This window comes from Zonotrichia albicollis, chromosome 26 (assembly GCF_047830755.1).
Source record: "Zonotrichia albicollis isolate bZonAlb1 chromosome 26, bZonAlb1.hap1, whole genome shotgun sequence".
Classification (NCBI taxonomy): domain Eukaryota; kingdom Metazoa; phylum Chordata; class Aves; order Passeriformes; family Passerellidae; genus Zonotrichia; species Zonotrichia albicollis.
In genome coordinates, this window is record NC_133844.1 from 7,301,426 (window position 1) to 7,316,800 (window position 15,375).

General features: G+C 51.1%; 1 protein-coding gene across 9 annotated transcripts in view; it reads right to left on the reverse strand.

Annotated features, from left to right (window-relative positions):
- Positions 1–15,375, reverse strand: part of ANK1 (ankyrin 1) — a 68,269-nt gene that overhangs the window by 25,019 nt on the left and 27,875 nt on the right. For all 9 annotated transcript variants that reach the window (XM_074559335.1, XM_074559337.1, XM_074559333.1 and 6 more), the window contains 15 exons: positions 13,667–13,768; positions 9,261–9,359; positions 7,819–7,917; positions 6,985–7,083; positions 6,293–6,478; positions 6,079–6,177; positions 5,725–5,823; positions 5,357–5,455; positions 4,398–4,595; positions 3,804–3,902; positions 3,382–3,480; positions 3,034–3,132; positions 1,799–1,996; positions 1,537–1,635; positions 1,355–1,453 (listed from right to left, as the gene is read on the reverse strand). In XM_074559335.1, the coding sequence (XP_074415436.1) occupies positions 1,355–1,453; positions 1,537–1,635; positions 1,799–1,996; positions 3,034–3,132; positions 3,382–3,480; positions 3,804–3,902; positions 4,398–4,595; positions 5,357–5,455; positions 5,725–5,823; positions 6,079–6,177; positions 6,293–6,478; positions 6,985–7,083; positions 7,819–7,917; positions 9,261–9,359; positions 13,667–13,768 (1,773 nt within the window). The remainder of the gene's footprint in view (positions 1–1,354; positions 1,454–1,536; positions 1,636–1,798; positions 1,997–3,033; positions 3,133–3,381; positions 3,481–3,803; positions 3,903–4,397; positions 4,596–5,356; positions 5,456–5,724; positions 5,824–6,078; positions 6,178–6,292; positions 6,479–6,984; positions 7,084–7,818; positions 7,918–9,260; positions 9,360–13,666; positions 13,769–15,375) is intronic.

Genomic DNA, 15,375 nt, shown 5'->3' on the forward strand with positions numbered 1-15,375 from the left:
TAAAGATTTCCCTCTAATGCATAACCCCCCTCTATTTTTTAATTATTACTGAATTTAGGGGTTTTTCTTCCTTGTTGTTTCTTCCAGCTTTCAATGTCTAATTTCATTTACCAGCAACCCTAAAGTTTATTTGCAAAAGCAAATATCTTCTTCCATTCATCAATCAGTGGAATCCTTCCCCTTGCTTCTTTCATCACCCAGTGCTGGTTTTATGTCCCAGCAGACCCACAGCTTGTTTGCAAAGACAAATCCCCCATTCCTCTCACCAGCCTGTCTGCACAGGGGAGAGGGAAGTGCCAGATGGGGAGGGCTGGCACCAGCAGCCACTTGGCTGTTTCGAGGATGCAGCTTTTGCAAACAGCTCGGGAGGCAAGGCGCCTGCTGGTGGGCTCTGTGGGGAGATGCTGCTCTCCACGCTCAGGCTCAGAGCTCTCACAAGCCTGTGGGTTTTCTGACTCACTGCTTCATAGCTGCATGCAAACATTTGCCTGTGCTTTCCCAAGCTGCCAGACTGCAGCGCTGCTCTGCAGGACTTGCCATGGAAACACGTTCCCCACGCAGCAGCCAGCATGCTGCTAGCAGGACATGCCTGACACAGCCTAGCTGCTGGAGCAGGACCACTGCCTGGCACCCTGCCTGCCTGCTCCACCTGCTCTGAGGACATCAGTGTGCCTCATGGAGAGAGCCTGGTGCTGATCAGTCCCTTGTGCCATGCCTGAGTGCCAGGGTTGAGGGGCAGGGCTGGACCCAGACTGGCACTGGACACGCAGCACATCCCACATCCCCACATCCCCACACCTCCATATCCCACATCTCCACATCCTCAGATTCCTACATCCCCACTGTCACAGACATGTTTTATGAAAAATCCTTTCCTTAGGATTTTTCCTCCTGAGAAACTGAAAGGCATCAGGAGCAAAATGTAAGCATTGATTATCTGCTGCTGTGGGATGCAACAGGTGCATCTGTGATTGGTCTCATGTTGGTTGTTTCTAATTAATGGCCAATCACAGCCCAGCTGGCTCAGACAGAGAGTCTGAGCCACAAACCTTTGTTATCATTCTATTCTATTCTATTCTATTCTATTCTATTCTATTCTATTCTATTCTATTCTATTCTATTCTATTCTATCCTATTCTTAGCCGGCCTTCTGATGAAATCCTTTCTTCTATTCTTCTAGTATAGTTTTAATGTAATATATATCATAAAATAATAAATCAAGCCTTCTGAAACATGGAGTCAGATCCTCGTCTCTTCCCTCAACCTGAGACCCCTGTGAACACGGTCACACCCCATATGCCCATATCCCCATATCTCCATATCCTCACATCCCCACATCCCAGCCCAGACTTACCCAGGCTGAGTTGTGTGGGGAGCTGCCCTTGGGAAGCAGCAGCCTGACGATCTCCAGGTTGTTGTGGTGCACAGCCACGTGCAGTGGAGTCAGGCCATTCTGTAGTGGATGAGACAGGACAGACAGGTGAGACAGAGCCTCTCCCCACACGAGAACACCCCTCCCTCTGGAGCAGCTCTCACCTTCCCTGCTGCATTGGGCTGAGCGTCGTGCGCCAGCAGCAACTCTGCCACATCCACCTTTCCATACTTGGCTGCAACGTGGAGAGGGGTAAATCCTTTCTGAGGAGAAAGGCAGCCCATCACAGGGTGGCAGAGATGAAGGAGAGTGCTGGCACCTGCTGCAACACAGGAGGAGGCTGCCCCTCCTGCCACAGGGACACTGTGCCACCAGCCTTGCCCCAGCTGGGCCATGCCTCCCGCAGCATTGGGCTCAGCAGCCTACCTTGGTCATGCAGGTCTGTGAGGCTCCCTTCTCCAGCAGGGCCTGGGCTGTGTCCAAGTGCCCCTCTCTGGCAGTGATGTGTAGGGGCGTGTGCCCTGCCGTGGTGGCCAGGTTGGGGTTGGCGTTGTTCTCCAGGAGGAGTTTGACCATGCCAGTGTGGCCGATGCGTGCAGCACAGTGCAGAGGAGTCTGGTCATCCTGTGAGGGGGGCAAAGGAGCTGTCTGGTGTGAGAGCTTAAATGAGGGATGCGGGTCTCCAGGGGCTCTCCAAAATGCAGTTTATTCTGTCTGAGAGGTTACAGCAGTCCAGGGTTGTTGGTGACAGAGCTGTACCCACAGCTGTTAGCTCCAGCTGCAGGCAGGCCTGGAAACCCACATCCCTCATTCAGGCTCTTACTGATGGTGCCCCACATTGGGCACCACTGGGAGAGCCAAAATGAGAGCTGTGGGACTCCAGGGGCTCTCCAAAAATGCAGTTTATTCCATCCAAGAGTTTACAGCAGCCCAGGGCTGTGGGTGACAGAGCTGTACCCACAGCTGTCAGCTCCAGCTACAGGCAGGCCTGGAGACCCTTAGTTTAGGTTACATTGCATTATAAACTTTTCTTTTGGTTACAATGCATTATATACTTTTCTTTGCTGAGCATCTTCATACAGCAGAACCAATCTATACCTTAACTATTATCTATAGCCTATCATAACTACTGTAATTACCATATTCATGTTACTGTTCTCCAATCACTAAAAGTCACTACATTACAGTTTAAGCTAGAAGTTGGTTTTCCGTTTTCTGCAGTGGAAAATTCTGAGACTTTTTTTCTACTTGCAACTTTGCTGCCTTGTTTGCCTGTGTTATCTTTCTGCTTGGTAAAAACATCTTCTTGTTTGGGGTGGGTTTATCCTTTGCTCTAAGCCATAAAAACCCCTTCTAACTAACACACCCTTTGCCTCCTTGGTTATTCAGCAAGACTGGCTCAGCAATTCTTCTCTTCCATATCAAAACTTGCTTCCATCTCTATTCTTTCATCAGACTCTACATTTAAAAATCTTTCTGCTAAGCACACATATCTGAGAGACTTCCTTGTCAAACTTTCATCCTTCCCAACAGTCTGGGCAGACCAGTCCCTTCTTGATGGTGGGATGCCAAAGGGATCCCAGCCCTGCTCTGGGCACAGCAAAGGAACCCAGCACCAGCTGTTCCCAGAGCTGATTATCACACAGGTCCTCTGCACCTACCTTGGCCTTAGCATTGGCTTTGGCTCTGTTCTGCAGCAGGTACTTTGCCACATCTGTGTGCCCAGCTCTGGCTGCCATGTGCAGAGGAGTCTCTACTTTCTGCACCAAAGACAGGACAAAGTGGTGAGGCCAAAGGAAGGAAAATGCCTTTCTGCAGTCATTCTGAACAAAGGAGAGCAGTGCCTGCAACCCCTACTGGTTCCTTGTGCATGGTGTGAGTGCATGGCAGATTCAGCGCAAAGCAGAGGGCACCAGGGACTGCTCAGGTGAGCAGAGGGTGCAGGAGCTGGATATCCTGCTGAACCCCAACAATCTGAGCTCCCAAAGCCCCAGCAGGGTGGGACTCACCACGTTGGACACGTTGGGAGAGGCTCCACGCTGCAGCAGAGTCTTGACAATGGGCAGGTGTCCCATGAAGGCAGCCACATGCAGGGGGGTCAGGCCGGACTGTGAAGAGAAAGGGGCCAGAAAACAAGATGGGACTTATGGCCTTGGCAATATCTCTTACTGTCCCCTCCTCCTTCTCCCCAGGACAGGTAAAATCTGAGTCCCCATCTGCCCAAGGAGCCTGGCAGGTGAGTGTGGAGGAAACACAGGGAGTTGCTGTCTCCCCTGCATCTCCTTGCCCTTCAGGATGATGCTGCCAGACTAAATCAGAGCTGCAAAGAGCACCAAGAAAGGTGCTGGGGGTATGGCAGAAGCAGCAGGGACATCACATCCTGCCACACGTGCAGAACCAAGAGAGCTGAGGGTGGGCTCAGCCCACCCACCTCTGTGACAGCATCAATGGAGGCACCCGTCTTCAGCAGCAGCTCCATCACTCGGATGTGGTTTTTCTTGCAGGCAATATGGAGGGGTGTGAAGCCATTCTGCAGACAGACAGACAGACAGACAGACAGTCATTTGTATGAACTCTCCCTCCCCTTTGGCCCAGCCTGCCCTACTGTCACAGACATCTTTTATGAAAAATCCTGTCTTTAAAGACTTTTCCTCTTGAGAAGCTGAGAAGCCTCAAGAACAAAATGTAAACAACGGTTATCTGCTGCTGTGGAATGCAACAGGTGCATCTGTGATTGGTCTCGTGGGTGTTTCTAATTAATGGCCAAGAACAACCCAGCTGGCTTGGACAGAGATTCCGAGCCACAAACCTTTGTTATCATTCCTTATTATTCTATTCTTAGCCAGCCTTCTGATGAAATCCTTTCTTCTGTTCTTTTAGTGTAGTTTTAATGTAATATACATCATAAAATAATAAATCAAGCCTTCCAAAACATGGAGTCAAATCCTCTAAAACATAAAGTCTTGTCCCTCAACCTGAGACCCCTGTGAACATCATCACAGCCCACCCACCCTCCATTCCTCACCAGGGCTCGGGAGTTGGGCTTGGCCCCCTTCTCCAGCAGCAGCTTGGCCACGCGGTGGTGCCCGCAGTGAGCGGCCACGTGCAGGGGCGTCAGGTGGTCCAGGGTGATGTCGTCGATGTCGGCGCTGTACTGCAGCAGCAGGCGCACGCAGTCCAGGTGGTCGCCCTGGGCTGCCATGTGGATGGGCGACAGGCCATTCTGCAACCATGGAGAGACATGGAGAGCCGTGGAGAGCCATGGGGAGCCATGGAGAACCATGGAGAACCACGGAGAACCACGGAGAACCACGGAGAGCCATGGAGAACCATGGAGAACCACGGAGAACCATGGAGAACCACAGAGAACCATGGAGAACCATGGAGCAGAGCCTCAATGCTGGGCCACCAAGGGTCCAGGTATCCCACCCTGCAGTCCAGGCGGTCACCTTGGGCTGCCATGTGGATGGGCGACACGCCATTCTGCAACCATGGGGAGCCATGGAGAACCACGGAGAACCATGGAGAACCACGGAGAACCATGGAGAGCCATGGAGAACCATGGAGGACCATGGAGAGCCATGGAGAGCCATGGAGAACCATGGAGAAGAGCCTAAGGAATGGGCCACCAGGGGTCCAGGCATCCCACCCTACCCCTGCCTTGCTGGGCCATGAAGGGTCCAGACATCCCACCCTGCAGTCCAGGTGGTCACCCTGGGCTGCCATGTGGATGGGGGACAATTCTGCTACCATTTTCCATTCTGCAACCAAGGAGAACCATGGAGAGCCATGGAGAACCACGGAGAAGAGCCTCAAGGCAAAGGACTCCAGCTAGGGCCAAATAGGGCAGGAAGCTCCTAACCCCTCATCAGGGCAAATAAAGCCCCAAGCCAGTCATGGGTGCCATCCAACAACTGTGCACAGCTTGTTACCCTGCTGTGCTGCCCTGGGGCCTGGCACCAATCACACCAAGCCACGGGGTACCTTGGTTTTGGCTTGAATGGGAGCCCCGTGGTCCAGGAGGATCTCTGCAATTCTCACGTGCCCGTTGCGTGCTGCACAGTGGAGAGGGGTCAGCTCATCCTGGGGAGAGAGGAGGGTTCAGGGGCTCAGTGTGGCATGGAAGGGTAGGGTTCACTCAGCTAGAGGGATAACAGGGACTTTGTCTGAAAAATAAGGCAAAACCTCAGCTCCCAGGGCACGCCTTTGTAGCCATGCAGCCTTCTCCAAAAACCTGCTCCATCCCCTTAGTGCACCAGAGAGCTCTCCCACTGCCAGCAGGGCGTTTGCAGGGTGACCACTGGGCACAGGGAGCTCAGGGAGGGAGGTGGCAGTGCTCAGAGTGCTCTCACCTTGGTCCTGGTCTCTATCTGGGCCCCACGGTCCAGCAGCAGCCGCACCATGATGATGTTGCCCCGGCGGGACGCGATGTGCAGGGGAGTGATCCCATTCTGTCAGGAGGAATGAACAGTCTCTCAGAAAGGAGCACTCCCTCCTCCTTCAATGAGGCAACAAACAAAGGAAAGAGGGCAGGGAGAGCTGCATCTCTGCCCAGGGACAGCACTGGGAACAGATTGTTTAACAGGGCAGTGCAGCTATGGCATGGCCTGGCAGCTGCTGCTGCACCCTGCATGGATAAAGAGGCACAGCATCCTCTCTGGTGCTGGAGCAGCACAAGCCCCAGTGTCCTCCCTCTCTGCACTCACCTGGGGTGTGAAGTTGACACTGGCCCCACGGTTCAGCAGCAACTGCGCCACGCTGAGATTCTCATAGTGGGCTGCAATGTGCAAAGGGGTGAATCCAGTCTAGGGAGAGAAGGAGGGATCAGCCAGCCAGACCCACGCTCCCTGCTGAAACTATGGATAAATACAGCACGCTGAGCTGCTGCTCTGCCAGAGAGAGCAGAGGGAAAGCCCCCACCTTGGAGAGGACGTCAGCGTTGGGGTCGTTCTGCAGCAGCACGGCCGCCGTGCGCGTGTCGTCGTTGCGCGCTGCGATGTGCAGGGCAGGCAGGCGCACCTTGCCCTTCGTCCCGTAGTTGATGAGGTGGGCAACCACGTTCTCATGCCCTTGCTGGAGAGCCACAGCCAGTGGGGTGAAGCCATCCTGCCAAGGAGAAAGGAGGGAATCCAGGAGCCATGGCAGGACCCAGCCATGGGGCTACATCATCAGCCAAGGACTGCATCCCACAGTAACCCCCACAAGCAGGGCCATAGCTCCTCCCCAAGGGTCTTACTGTCACAGACATCTTTTATGGAAAATCCTTTCCTTAGGATTTTTCCTCCTGAGAAGCTGAGAGGCCTCAGGAACAAAGTGTAAACAATGGTTATCTGCTGCTGTGGAATGCAACAGGTGCATCTGGGATTGGTCTCATGTGGTTGTTTCTAATTAATGGCCAATCACAGCCCAGTCCGAGCCACAAACCTTTGTTATCATTCCTTTCTATTCTATTCTTAGCTAGCCTTCTGGTGAAACCTTGTCTTCTATTCTTTTAGTATAGTTTTAATGTAATATATATCATAAAATATTAAATCAAGCCTTCTGAAACTTGGAGTCAGATCCTCGTCTCTTCCCCAATCCAAAAAACCCCTGTGAACACGGTCACATCTCACCTCTGTGGCTACATTCTGGTTGGCTCCATTTTCCAGCAAGAACTTCACAACCTCCAGGTGGTTCTCCTGTGCTGCCATGTACAGAGGTGTGAAGCCTTTCTGCAGAAACAGGGCCATGAACATCAACACAACTTTTCCTTGTGTTTCCTGAGTTTTTTGAAGACCTATACCCCATCAACACCCACTCTCCCAGGTCAGTGAACAAGGGAAGAAGTGTCCATTGTAGGGGTGAAAAAGAAGAAAAAACTGGCAATAGGGGAACAATCACAGAGAGATGGAGCCCAAGGCTCCACATATCCAGAAACAAACAGTGCTTTGTAAGAGTCAACTTAGAGGAGACACTGCTGGTATTGTCCCTAGCTCAGGGACAATTTTGCTATCACAAAACACCTGAAGAGCTTTCAGCCCTCCCAGGCCCAATGAAAAGAGAGTGAAGGAATCACAGTGTGTGTAACTGCAGGGGCTGCTGGAGATCTCAGAGCTTTGCCAGGGAGGCCACGAGCCCTCCCAGGATAAATTCAGCATGCTGGTATGTGTTCACAGGGACTCCCTCAACAGAGACCCTACTGGAATCCCCCCGTGTGCCTCAAGATCCCTCCACACCATTTGCAAATTTGTCTCTTTTCAGGAGCCTGGCAGAGCAGTCCTGAACAAGACTGGAGGGGAAATTGCTGGAATTGATGGAAAGTCCTTGCTGCTGAACAAGACTGGAGGGAAATTGCTGGAATTGAGGGAAAGGGCTGCTGAAATGCCCCAGCTGGGCACAGTTCCCACCACGAGGACACCACCATCACACACATTTGTGCCTCCCTGTGCCAGAGCAGCTCACCCTACCTGGGACTGTGCATTGACATTGGCCCCATAGTTCACCAGCTCCCGGACCACGTCCTGCTGCCCAGCCAAGGCAGCGATGTGCAGGGCTGTGTTTCCTTTCTGAAAAACACCACAGAACAGCCCTCAGGGGCGGAAGCAACCCAGGATGCCAGGGAAAGGTGGGACTGACATGCTAAAAACCTTTAGAAGGCCGTGCAGATCTCACTGCATGTGCCATCCCTGCTGGAAACCAACCAACCACCCTCCCCATTTTGCTGGCCAGGGAGGAACAGAGTGATTTCATCCCTCCCATGAAGTTGCTGGCAGCAGGAGCTGTGTGCACTGTCAGGTGCTGTGAGCTGAGCAGAGGGGGGAGGACGGGGGAGCTGAGCTGGCAGTGCTGCAGTGTGCACCCTGGCAGCCAAGGCAGATAGCACAGGGATGATGAGCAGCCTGGAAAATGCACACACAGGCTCCTCTGGCTCGTGCCTTTGGGTGGTGTGGCACAATGCCAGGTCCTGCTCTGCGTCCTGAGCCCGGTGAGAGCGCCAGGGAGGTGGCAACTGAGCCTCCCCCTGCTCTCACAGCCCTTCAGCCTGTGCTGGAGGCTGCTCCTTTGCCAGCCCTGCTTGCCATCAAGAGAAAACCACACCTGCTGTGGTGATGCTTGAGAGAACAATATGTTATTTACAGAGCACCAGAGCTCTCCAGGCTTGTGACAATGGGATTGAGGCCATCTCAGTGCTGGAACGTGTGGGGCAGTGCCTGGAGGAGATGCTGGAAAAGGCAGGGCCAGCCCACGAGATGCTGGTAAGGCAGGACCAGCCCATGCTGTGGTTTATGTTCCTCCTCTCTGAAGTCCACAGGGGAGAGGCACCTCTCACCCACCAAAAGATGCCAAACTTGTGCCAAAAGCAGAGCCTGGTCCTAGGGCCCAGCCCAGCAGCTCTGCACTGGCACAGTCACTCTGGGGGCTTGTCACAGACATCTTTTATGGAAAATTCTTTCCTTAGGATTTTTCCTCCTAAGAAGCTGAGAGGCATCAGGAACAAAATGTAAACAATGGTTAACTGCTGCTGTGGAATGCAACAGGTGCAGCTGTGATTGGTCTCATGGGGTTGTTGCTAATTAATGGCCAATCACAGTCAGCTGGCTTGGACAGAGAGCCGAGACACAAACCTTTGTTATCATTCCTTATTATTCTATTCTTAGCCAGCCTACTGATGAAATCCTTTCTTCTATTCTTTTAGTATAGTTTTAATGTAATATATATCATAAAATAATAAATCAAGCCTTCTGAAACATGGAGTCAGATCCTTGCCTCTTCCCTCATCCAAGAGCCCCTGTGAACATCATCACTGACAGCAAACACCATGATCACTGCTCAGCTGCTGCTGGTGTTCCTGGCAGCACAGGCAGTGTGCAGAGCTGTCCCCAGCATGGCCAGGCTTCCCTGTCCTTACCTTGGTCGTGGTCTCCAGGACGATCTCCTTGTGCAGCAGCTCCACCACCATTTTGACGTGGCCCTCCTTGGAGGCCAGGTGCAGGGCGTTCAGCCCATTCTGCAGGGAGCAAAGGTGGGAAAGGGGAATCAGCCATCATCATCTGGGGATGGAGCTCTATGGGGAGCACCCTATTCTGAGCTCCTGTGCTGGGGAAAGTCCAGGATGGTGGGGCAGGAGGGATTTCCCTGTCCTTGAACTCTGCACTGACATCCGGCACCAGCCATGGTGCCACCAACTGTCACCCTGGTTTTTTAAGATTTTTTAAGCCTTCTGATGTTGACGTTCTTGTAGTGACCTTTCTCACACACTTCCTGTAAATAACTCATTTTTTTGCATTCCTTTATGGAAGAAGAGAAAGTTGATGGACTGTTGGCTTGCCCAGTGTCATTGGAGAGGTGTCACTGTCACCCTCCAATCCGCTGTCACTCTTGGAAATCTATAAATGTTGGAGTCAGAAAATAAACTTCCCTTTTTCCTTCACCTTGAGAAAAACTGTGTGCAGTTGTGTTTTTTTGTGTCCTATAGTGACAACCAGCAGCTCCATGCTGCCAGGAAAACCTCACACAACTGAACACTGGGCTGCTGACTAAAGCTGGAGGTTTCTCCATGAGCAAACCATGCAGCCCATGTTGGCAATTTCCTATGGATGGATGGGTGGAACCACAGCTCAGTGTTCGTGTGCTCGAGGCACAGGAGCTGCTTCAGTCCTCCCTGCTCATGGCACATCCCTTGTGTCTTTGCTCAAGTGACTTTCCATGGGGTTCCCCTTCTCACAGTCAGGTTTTTAACATTTAGACAGATGTGTAGTGAGAAGCCCTGCTTAGGACAATGATTTCATCAAGCAGCAGCCAGATTTAATTATTTAATTCTCAGTAGTTTGGGAGCCTCCAGGCCAGAAGCTGGCTTCTCCCTGGCTTTCAGAGTGCCCACCAGCCCCTTGCTCTGCAGCCCACGCTGGGCTTTGTTCCCCCAGATTTCAGCTGCAGCAAACAGTGTAGAGAAGGTGTTGGCTGGGTCACTGGTTCCAGGAAGCTCTCAGAGAGCTCAAATGATTTCTCAGGAACATTTCTGCCCCAGTTTAGCCTGTTTTTATCCTACACATGGAGCCTGAAGAGCAGAGCACTGGCCAATGCCCCTTTAGCATCCCCAGGCTGTCAGAAGGAGGGGTGCCAGGTCAGACAGCATCTTCAAGGATGATGATGATGATGATGATGATGATGATGATGATGATGATGATGATGATGATGATGATGATGATGATGTCTACTAAGACAGCTTCTGGTCCGTTATTTCTGCCACTTCTCACATGTGAACAAAAGGGCTGGGATATTTGCTGGAGAAGAGGTTAAACACCTGCGGGCATTTTCACTTTTTCTCCTTGTCCCTCACTTCTCCCAGGTGGATATGCCAGGTTTACTCACCCCAACACAGTGTTGGTGCATGGTATAGGGATTCCTGCCCAAATACTCCACCTTCCAATCATGCGTTTCAACTCCTGACTGGAGGGTCACTTCACAGAAATGCTTCATCCCCACCTAAATATTGGCAGGGGAGCAGGAAAATACCCAGGGAGGCTCAGTCCCAGCCCTCAGCACTCCAGATAAACTCAGAACTGCTTCAGGAGTGCTGTCAGACTGCAGAAAGGTTTCTGTTCTTTTTTGCTCAAAGCACCATTTGCCCAGGATCGTAGCTGAAGAGTCACAGATTCTTTTGCTCAACTCTGATTATAGCACAAAGAGCAAAAATCTAAAAATCCTACAGGCTTCCTTCATACCAACTCCACAATTCCATCAAGCCTCAAGGAAAAAAGGTTTGCTTCCAAGGGGAGATGAGGTGGGAGTGCTGTAAAACCCTCAGAACACTGAAAGGAAATGCTCCCCATCCATGTCTGGCTACTCTGAGTCCATCTTTGGCCAAACCCCATTTCTTTGACAAAGACACACCTACAAAGCCCCAAACAGATAATCACTGATTATAATAACACCTCACAAGTCCTATAAGTGATAAGTGGCCACAGAAATGCAGTTTTTTTCTCAGTTACACTCACATAACCAACAAATGGAGAGCAAGACCACAGATGCTCAGCTGCTCCCCTCAGCCCATAAGCCCTTTTATGCAAAAGATTCATAAATAACCTTCTGAATGCTATGAATCTGTGGCAAATCATTAACCTGTAACAAATAGCTGTGCAGCAATCACAGAGGACTGTTTCCATTGCTGGCCCATTGGTATTTCTGCTCCAGGAGCAATCCAGGCTGTTTTGCACATTTGCTTTGTCCTGACAGCTCATCCGACCCCAAACTGCCACAGGATGTGCACAGTTTGAAAGGTGCTGTATTTTCCTCACTGAATGCTGCAAATAATTCCCAGAAATCCCAGTCAGTAGCTACCAATGTGCCAAATGCAGCCCTGAAGAATAAAACAGAGACTTCACACTTTGGCTGTGCCAGCACAGCTGCCCATCAGGCCACCTCAACAATGACCATGTCCTGGGCACCCAGGTGCCACCACGATGCTGGTGAGGGTCCTGGCACTCATCCTCATCCTCCAGCTCCTCGTGGATGAGATGGGAGCATGCTGGAATTGGGAACATGGAAGGTGAGTGATGGAGACACTGGTGCAGCCATGGAGGAGGTGAAGTCGGCGGGATGAAGGTCAGATGGCATGTCAAGGTCTCAGAACTTGAGCCAGAATACAGGACTTGTGGGATAGGTCTGACCACATATATCCCTCTTTATTCTATACAGGACATGTGAGGTTGGACCTTTCCCACAGGTCTGATATTCCTCAGGAGGAAACCCCAAAGTGCCATCTAACCTGAGGGAGATGGCAGGAACCAGGGCAGAGACATCACTGAGAGGAGAGCCTCCTACTGCTGTAGCCATTTTCTTCCCATCAAACTGTTAAACACCCTCACCAGCACCAGAAATCTGGTTGGGAGCGGGACTTGAAGCTTATCAGTGGAGATAGCTGATGACAGAACATCTCTTTGGTGAAGAAGAGTTCAAAGTGAACCAAACCATCTCTTTGGTGAAGAAGAAGTTCAAAGCCATCATTTTTAGCTTGTGGATGAGTCACCCTGTTGTGATTCTTTGCAGAGCCTTCTCCAGAACCCCACACCCCTCTGAGTTAGAGCATTAACAGGACCAGTGGATGTAGAAATCCTCCCTCTCCTCTTGGGTTTGCTCTGGAAATGAGTGAATATCCCTGGTGCACTCTGCCTGCCCTGTGGGACCCTGTCCCCTGTCACAGATATCTTTTATGGAAAATCCTTTATTTAGGATTTTTCCTCCTGAGAAGCTGGGAGACCTCAGGAACAAAATGCAAACAATGATTATCTGCTGCTGTGGAATGCAACAGGTGCATCTGGGATTGGTCTCATGTGGTTGTTTCTAATTAATGGCCAATTACAGCCCAGCTGGCTCAGACAGAGAGTCCGAGCCACAAGCCATTGTTATCATTCTTTCTTTTCTATTCTTAGCTTAGCTAGCCTTCTGATGGAACATTTTCTTCTATTCTTTTAGTATAGTTTTAATGTAATATATATCATAAAATAAAAAATCAAGCCTTCTGAAACATGGAGTCAGATCCTCATCTCTTCCCCAATCCAAGAACCCCTGTGAGCACCATCACAGTCCCCAGTGAGTGCTGCAGCACAAACCAGGTCTGAGTTTCCCTTGGTTTGGGGACTGAAATAGATGAGAGTGCCTTTGTGCTGCCTGCTGAGTCAGCCTCCCCAGCAGCTCCACAAAGCAGGGACAGCACACAGCACTCAGCCTCTGCCCCCCTGCTCAGCCCAAACCCCCTGAACCTGTCCCTGCAGCATCTGCCCCACTTCAGCCTCAGCCACGTGCAGCTGCACAGATACAGAATGTTCTGATGATGATGATGATGATGATGATGATGTGCAAACAATTCCTCAGCGCCTGCAGCTCTTTGCTCTATTTCTGTGCAGCGTGAGGAGGGCTTCTCCTGCCCAGCACCTCCCAAACCACAACTGGCACTTTGCAAACATTCTCTGCTTGTGGTAAGCTGCAACTCCTAGGAATAAAAAACCCTCAGCACTGCAGGCAAGGGGAATAAACCCCCACAGACAATTCCTGTGATGTTCTTCCCTTTTCTGCTCTTCAGCTGCTCTGCCCTCTGAGAAGCACCTGAGCTTCTTCCAATTGTCCCATTTGCTTGTCACACTCAAGAAGCCCTCTCCGCTTACCTGTTAATGTCCTTTGCTATGCCCCAGACACTACATCCATGCTCTTTACAGCGATTTCTGCCCTCCTGGCCCCAAAAACAACTGCTCCTCTGGTCAGTCACATTTCCCATTAACTCGAGATAATACCAGAAGTCCTGTGTGTTTCACCTACCTGGTTACAGGTGTTAATATCTACCCCATTCCTGAGGTGATCCAAGGCTTTGTCCAGGTTCCCAGATCTCGCAGCTCTCAAGAAACTGGTTGCAGCATCAGCCTTGGAGACAAAAAAGGAAAAAGCATGAAACTCAGAGCTCCCTTTGTTCTCCTTCACCACCAGCACTGGCTCAACTCTTCACTCAGCTGCAGAGAACAGAACTACACAGACCAGGCAGAAAAGGCAAGAAAAGTCACAGTGGGACAGGCTGAGGAGAAAGAAGGGCTGGGAGCTGGGTTTAAAATAAAGAGCATCCAGATGATGGGGCAGAAGGTCTGAAGGTTGTTCTGTCACAATATGGGGACAGCATGGAGGGAGCTCCTGCCACCATGAGAGCCTCTCTTGGCCCAGAAAACCCCCACAACCTGGGCTGAGGAACTGCACTGATGGAACTGTAGTGAGCCCACCCCTACCCTCCTCCAGAAGCACCAACAGAGGTGAGCTTGGGCACCAGCACCAGGGAGAGCAGTCCCAGCTGAGCACCTCACAGCTGGGAAAGCCACAATTCTGCTTTTTGGCAGCGCTTCCCGACTCTCTTTATTGGCAGTGCTTCCCTGCCACACCACAGGCAGCCCAGGCAAGGCACAGCAATATTTTCAGCAACACCACTTAGCAGTGTGAGGCAGCAAATGGAGACGATGGCATGGCTCACTGGAGGGGTGGAAATGCAGTGATGTGGGTCTGTGGGTCTGGGAACCTGAACTGGTAACTGGAATGTGCCAGCCCAGAGGGATCTGTGCAACCAAGAGCCACCAGATCCATGGCATGGGTGTTGCAGACATCTTTTCGTGGAAAATCTTTCTTTTAAGATTTTTTCCTCCTGAGAAGCTGAGAGGCCTCAGGAACAAAATGTAAACAATGGTTATCTGCTGCTGTGGAATGCAACAAGTAGATCCATGATTAGTCTCATGTAGATGTTTGTAATTAATGGCCAATCATGGCACAGCTGGCTCTCTCTCTGTCTGAGCAACAAACCTTTGTTGATTCTTCTTTTCTATTCTTAGCTAGCCCTTTTGATGAAACCTTTTCCTTCTTCTATTTTTTATTGTAGTTTTAATGTAATATATATCTTAAAATAATAAATCAAGCCTTCTGAAACATGGAATCCGATCTACATCTCTCTCTCATCCTAAGACCCCTGTGAACACCATCACAGCATGGGTGCAGCACACACTCCTCTGTCCTCAGCTCCAAGAGAAAATCAGAACCCCTCTCGTACCATTTACATCAGGACTGACCAAGGGACCTCCTGTGCTAGGACAGCTTCTGTTCTGCCACCCCAAGCCATCCTGTATTGCCCAGGAGCATCCAGGATCAGGAAACTCCTGGGCAGGAGCTGGAAGCACCACAGAGACAAAAGCACTGGAAGCATGATGCTGACAGTCTAAATCAGGAGAGGTTCAGGGCTCCTCTCTTCCTTTCCCTTTGCAGTCTCAGATATTTGAATTGGGGCTCTGGAGCAGCACAACTCAGATGCCTTCTGGCCACCTCCAGCTCATCCTGAGTGCCCACAGCCTGGTTGCAGAGGAGCATCCAGGGTCAGGAAACTCCTGGATTAGGAGAGGTTCAGGGCTCCTCTCTTCCCTCTTCTTTGCAGTCTCAGATGTTTGAATTGGTGCTCTGGATGCCTTCTGGCCTCCTCCATCTGCCTCCCCCAGCCCATCCTT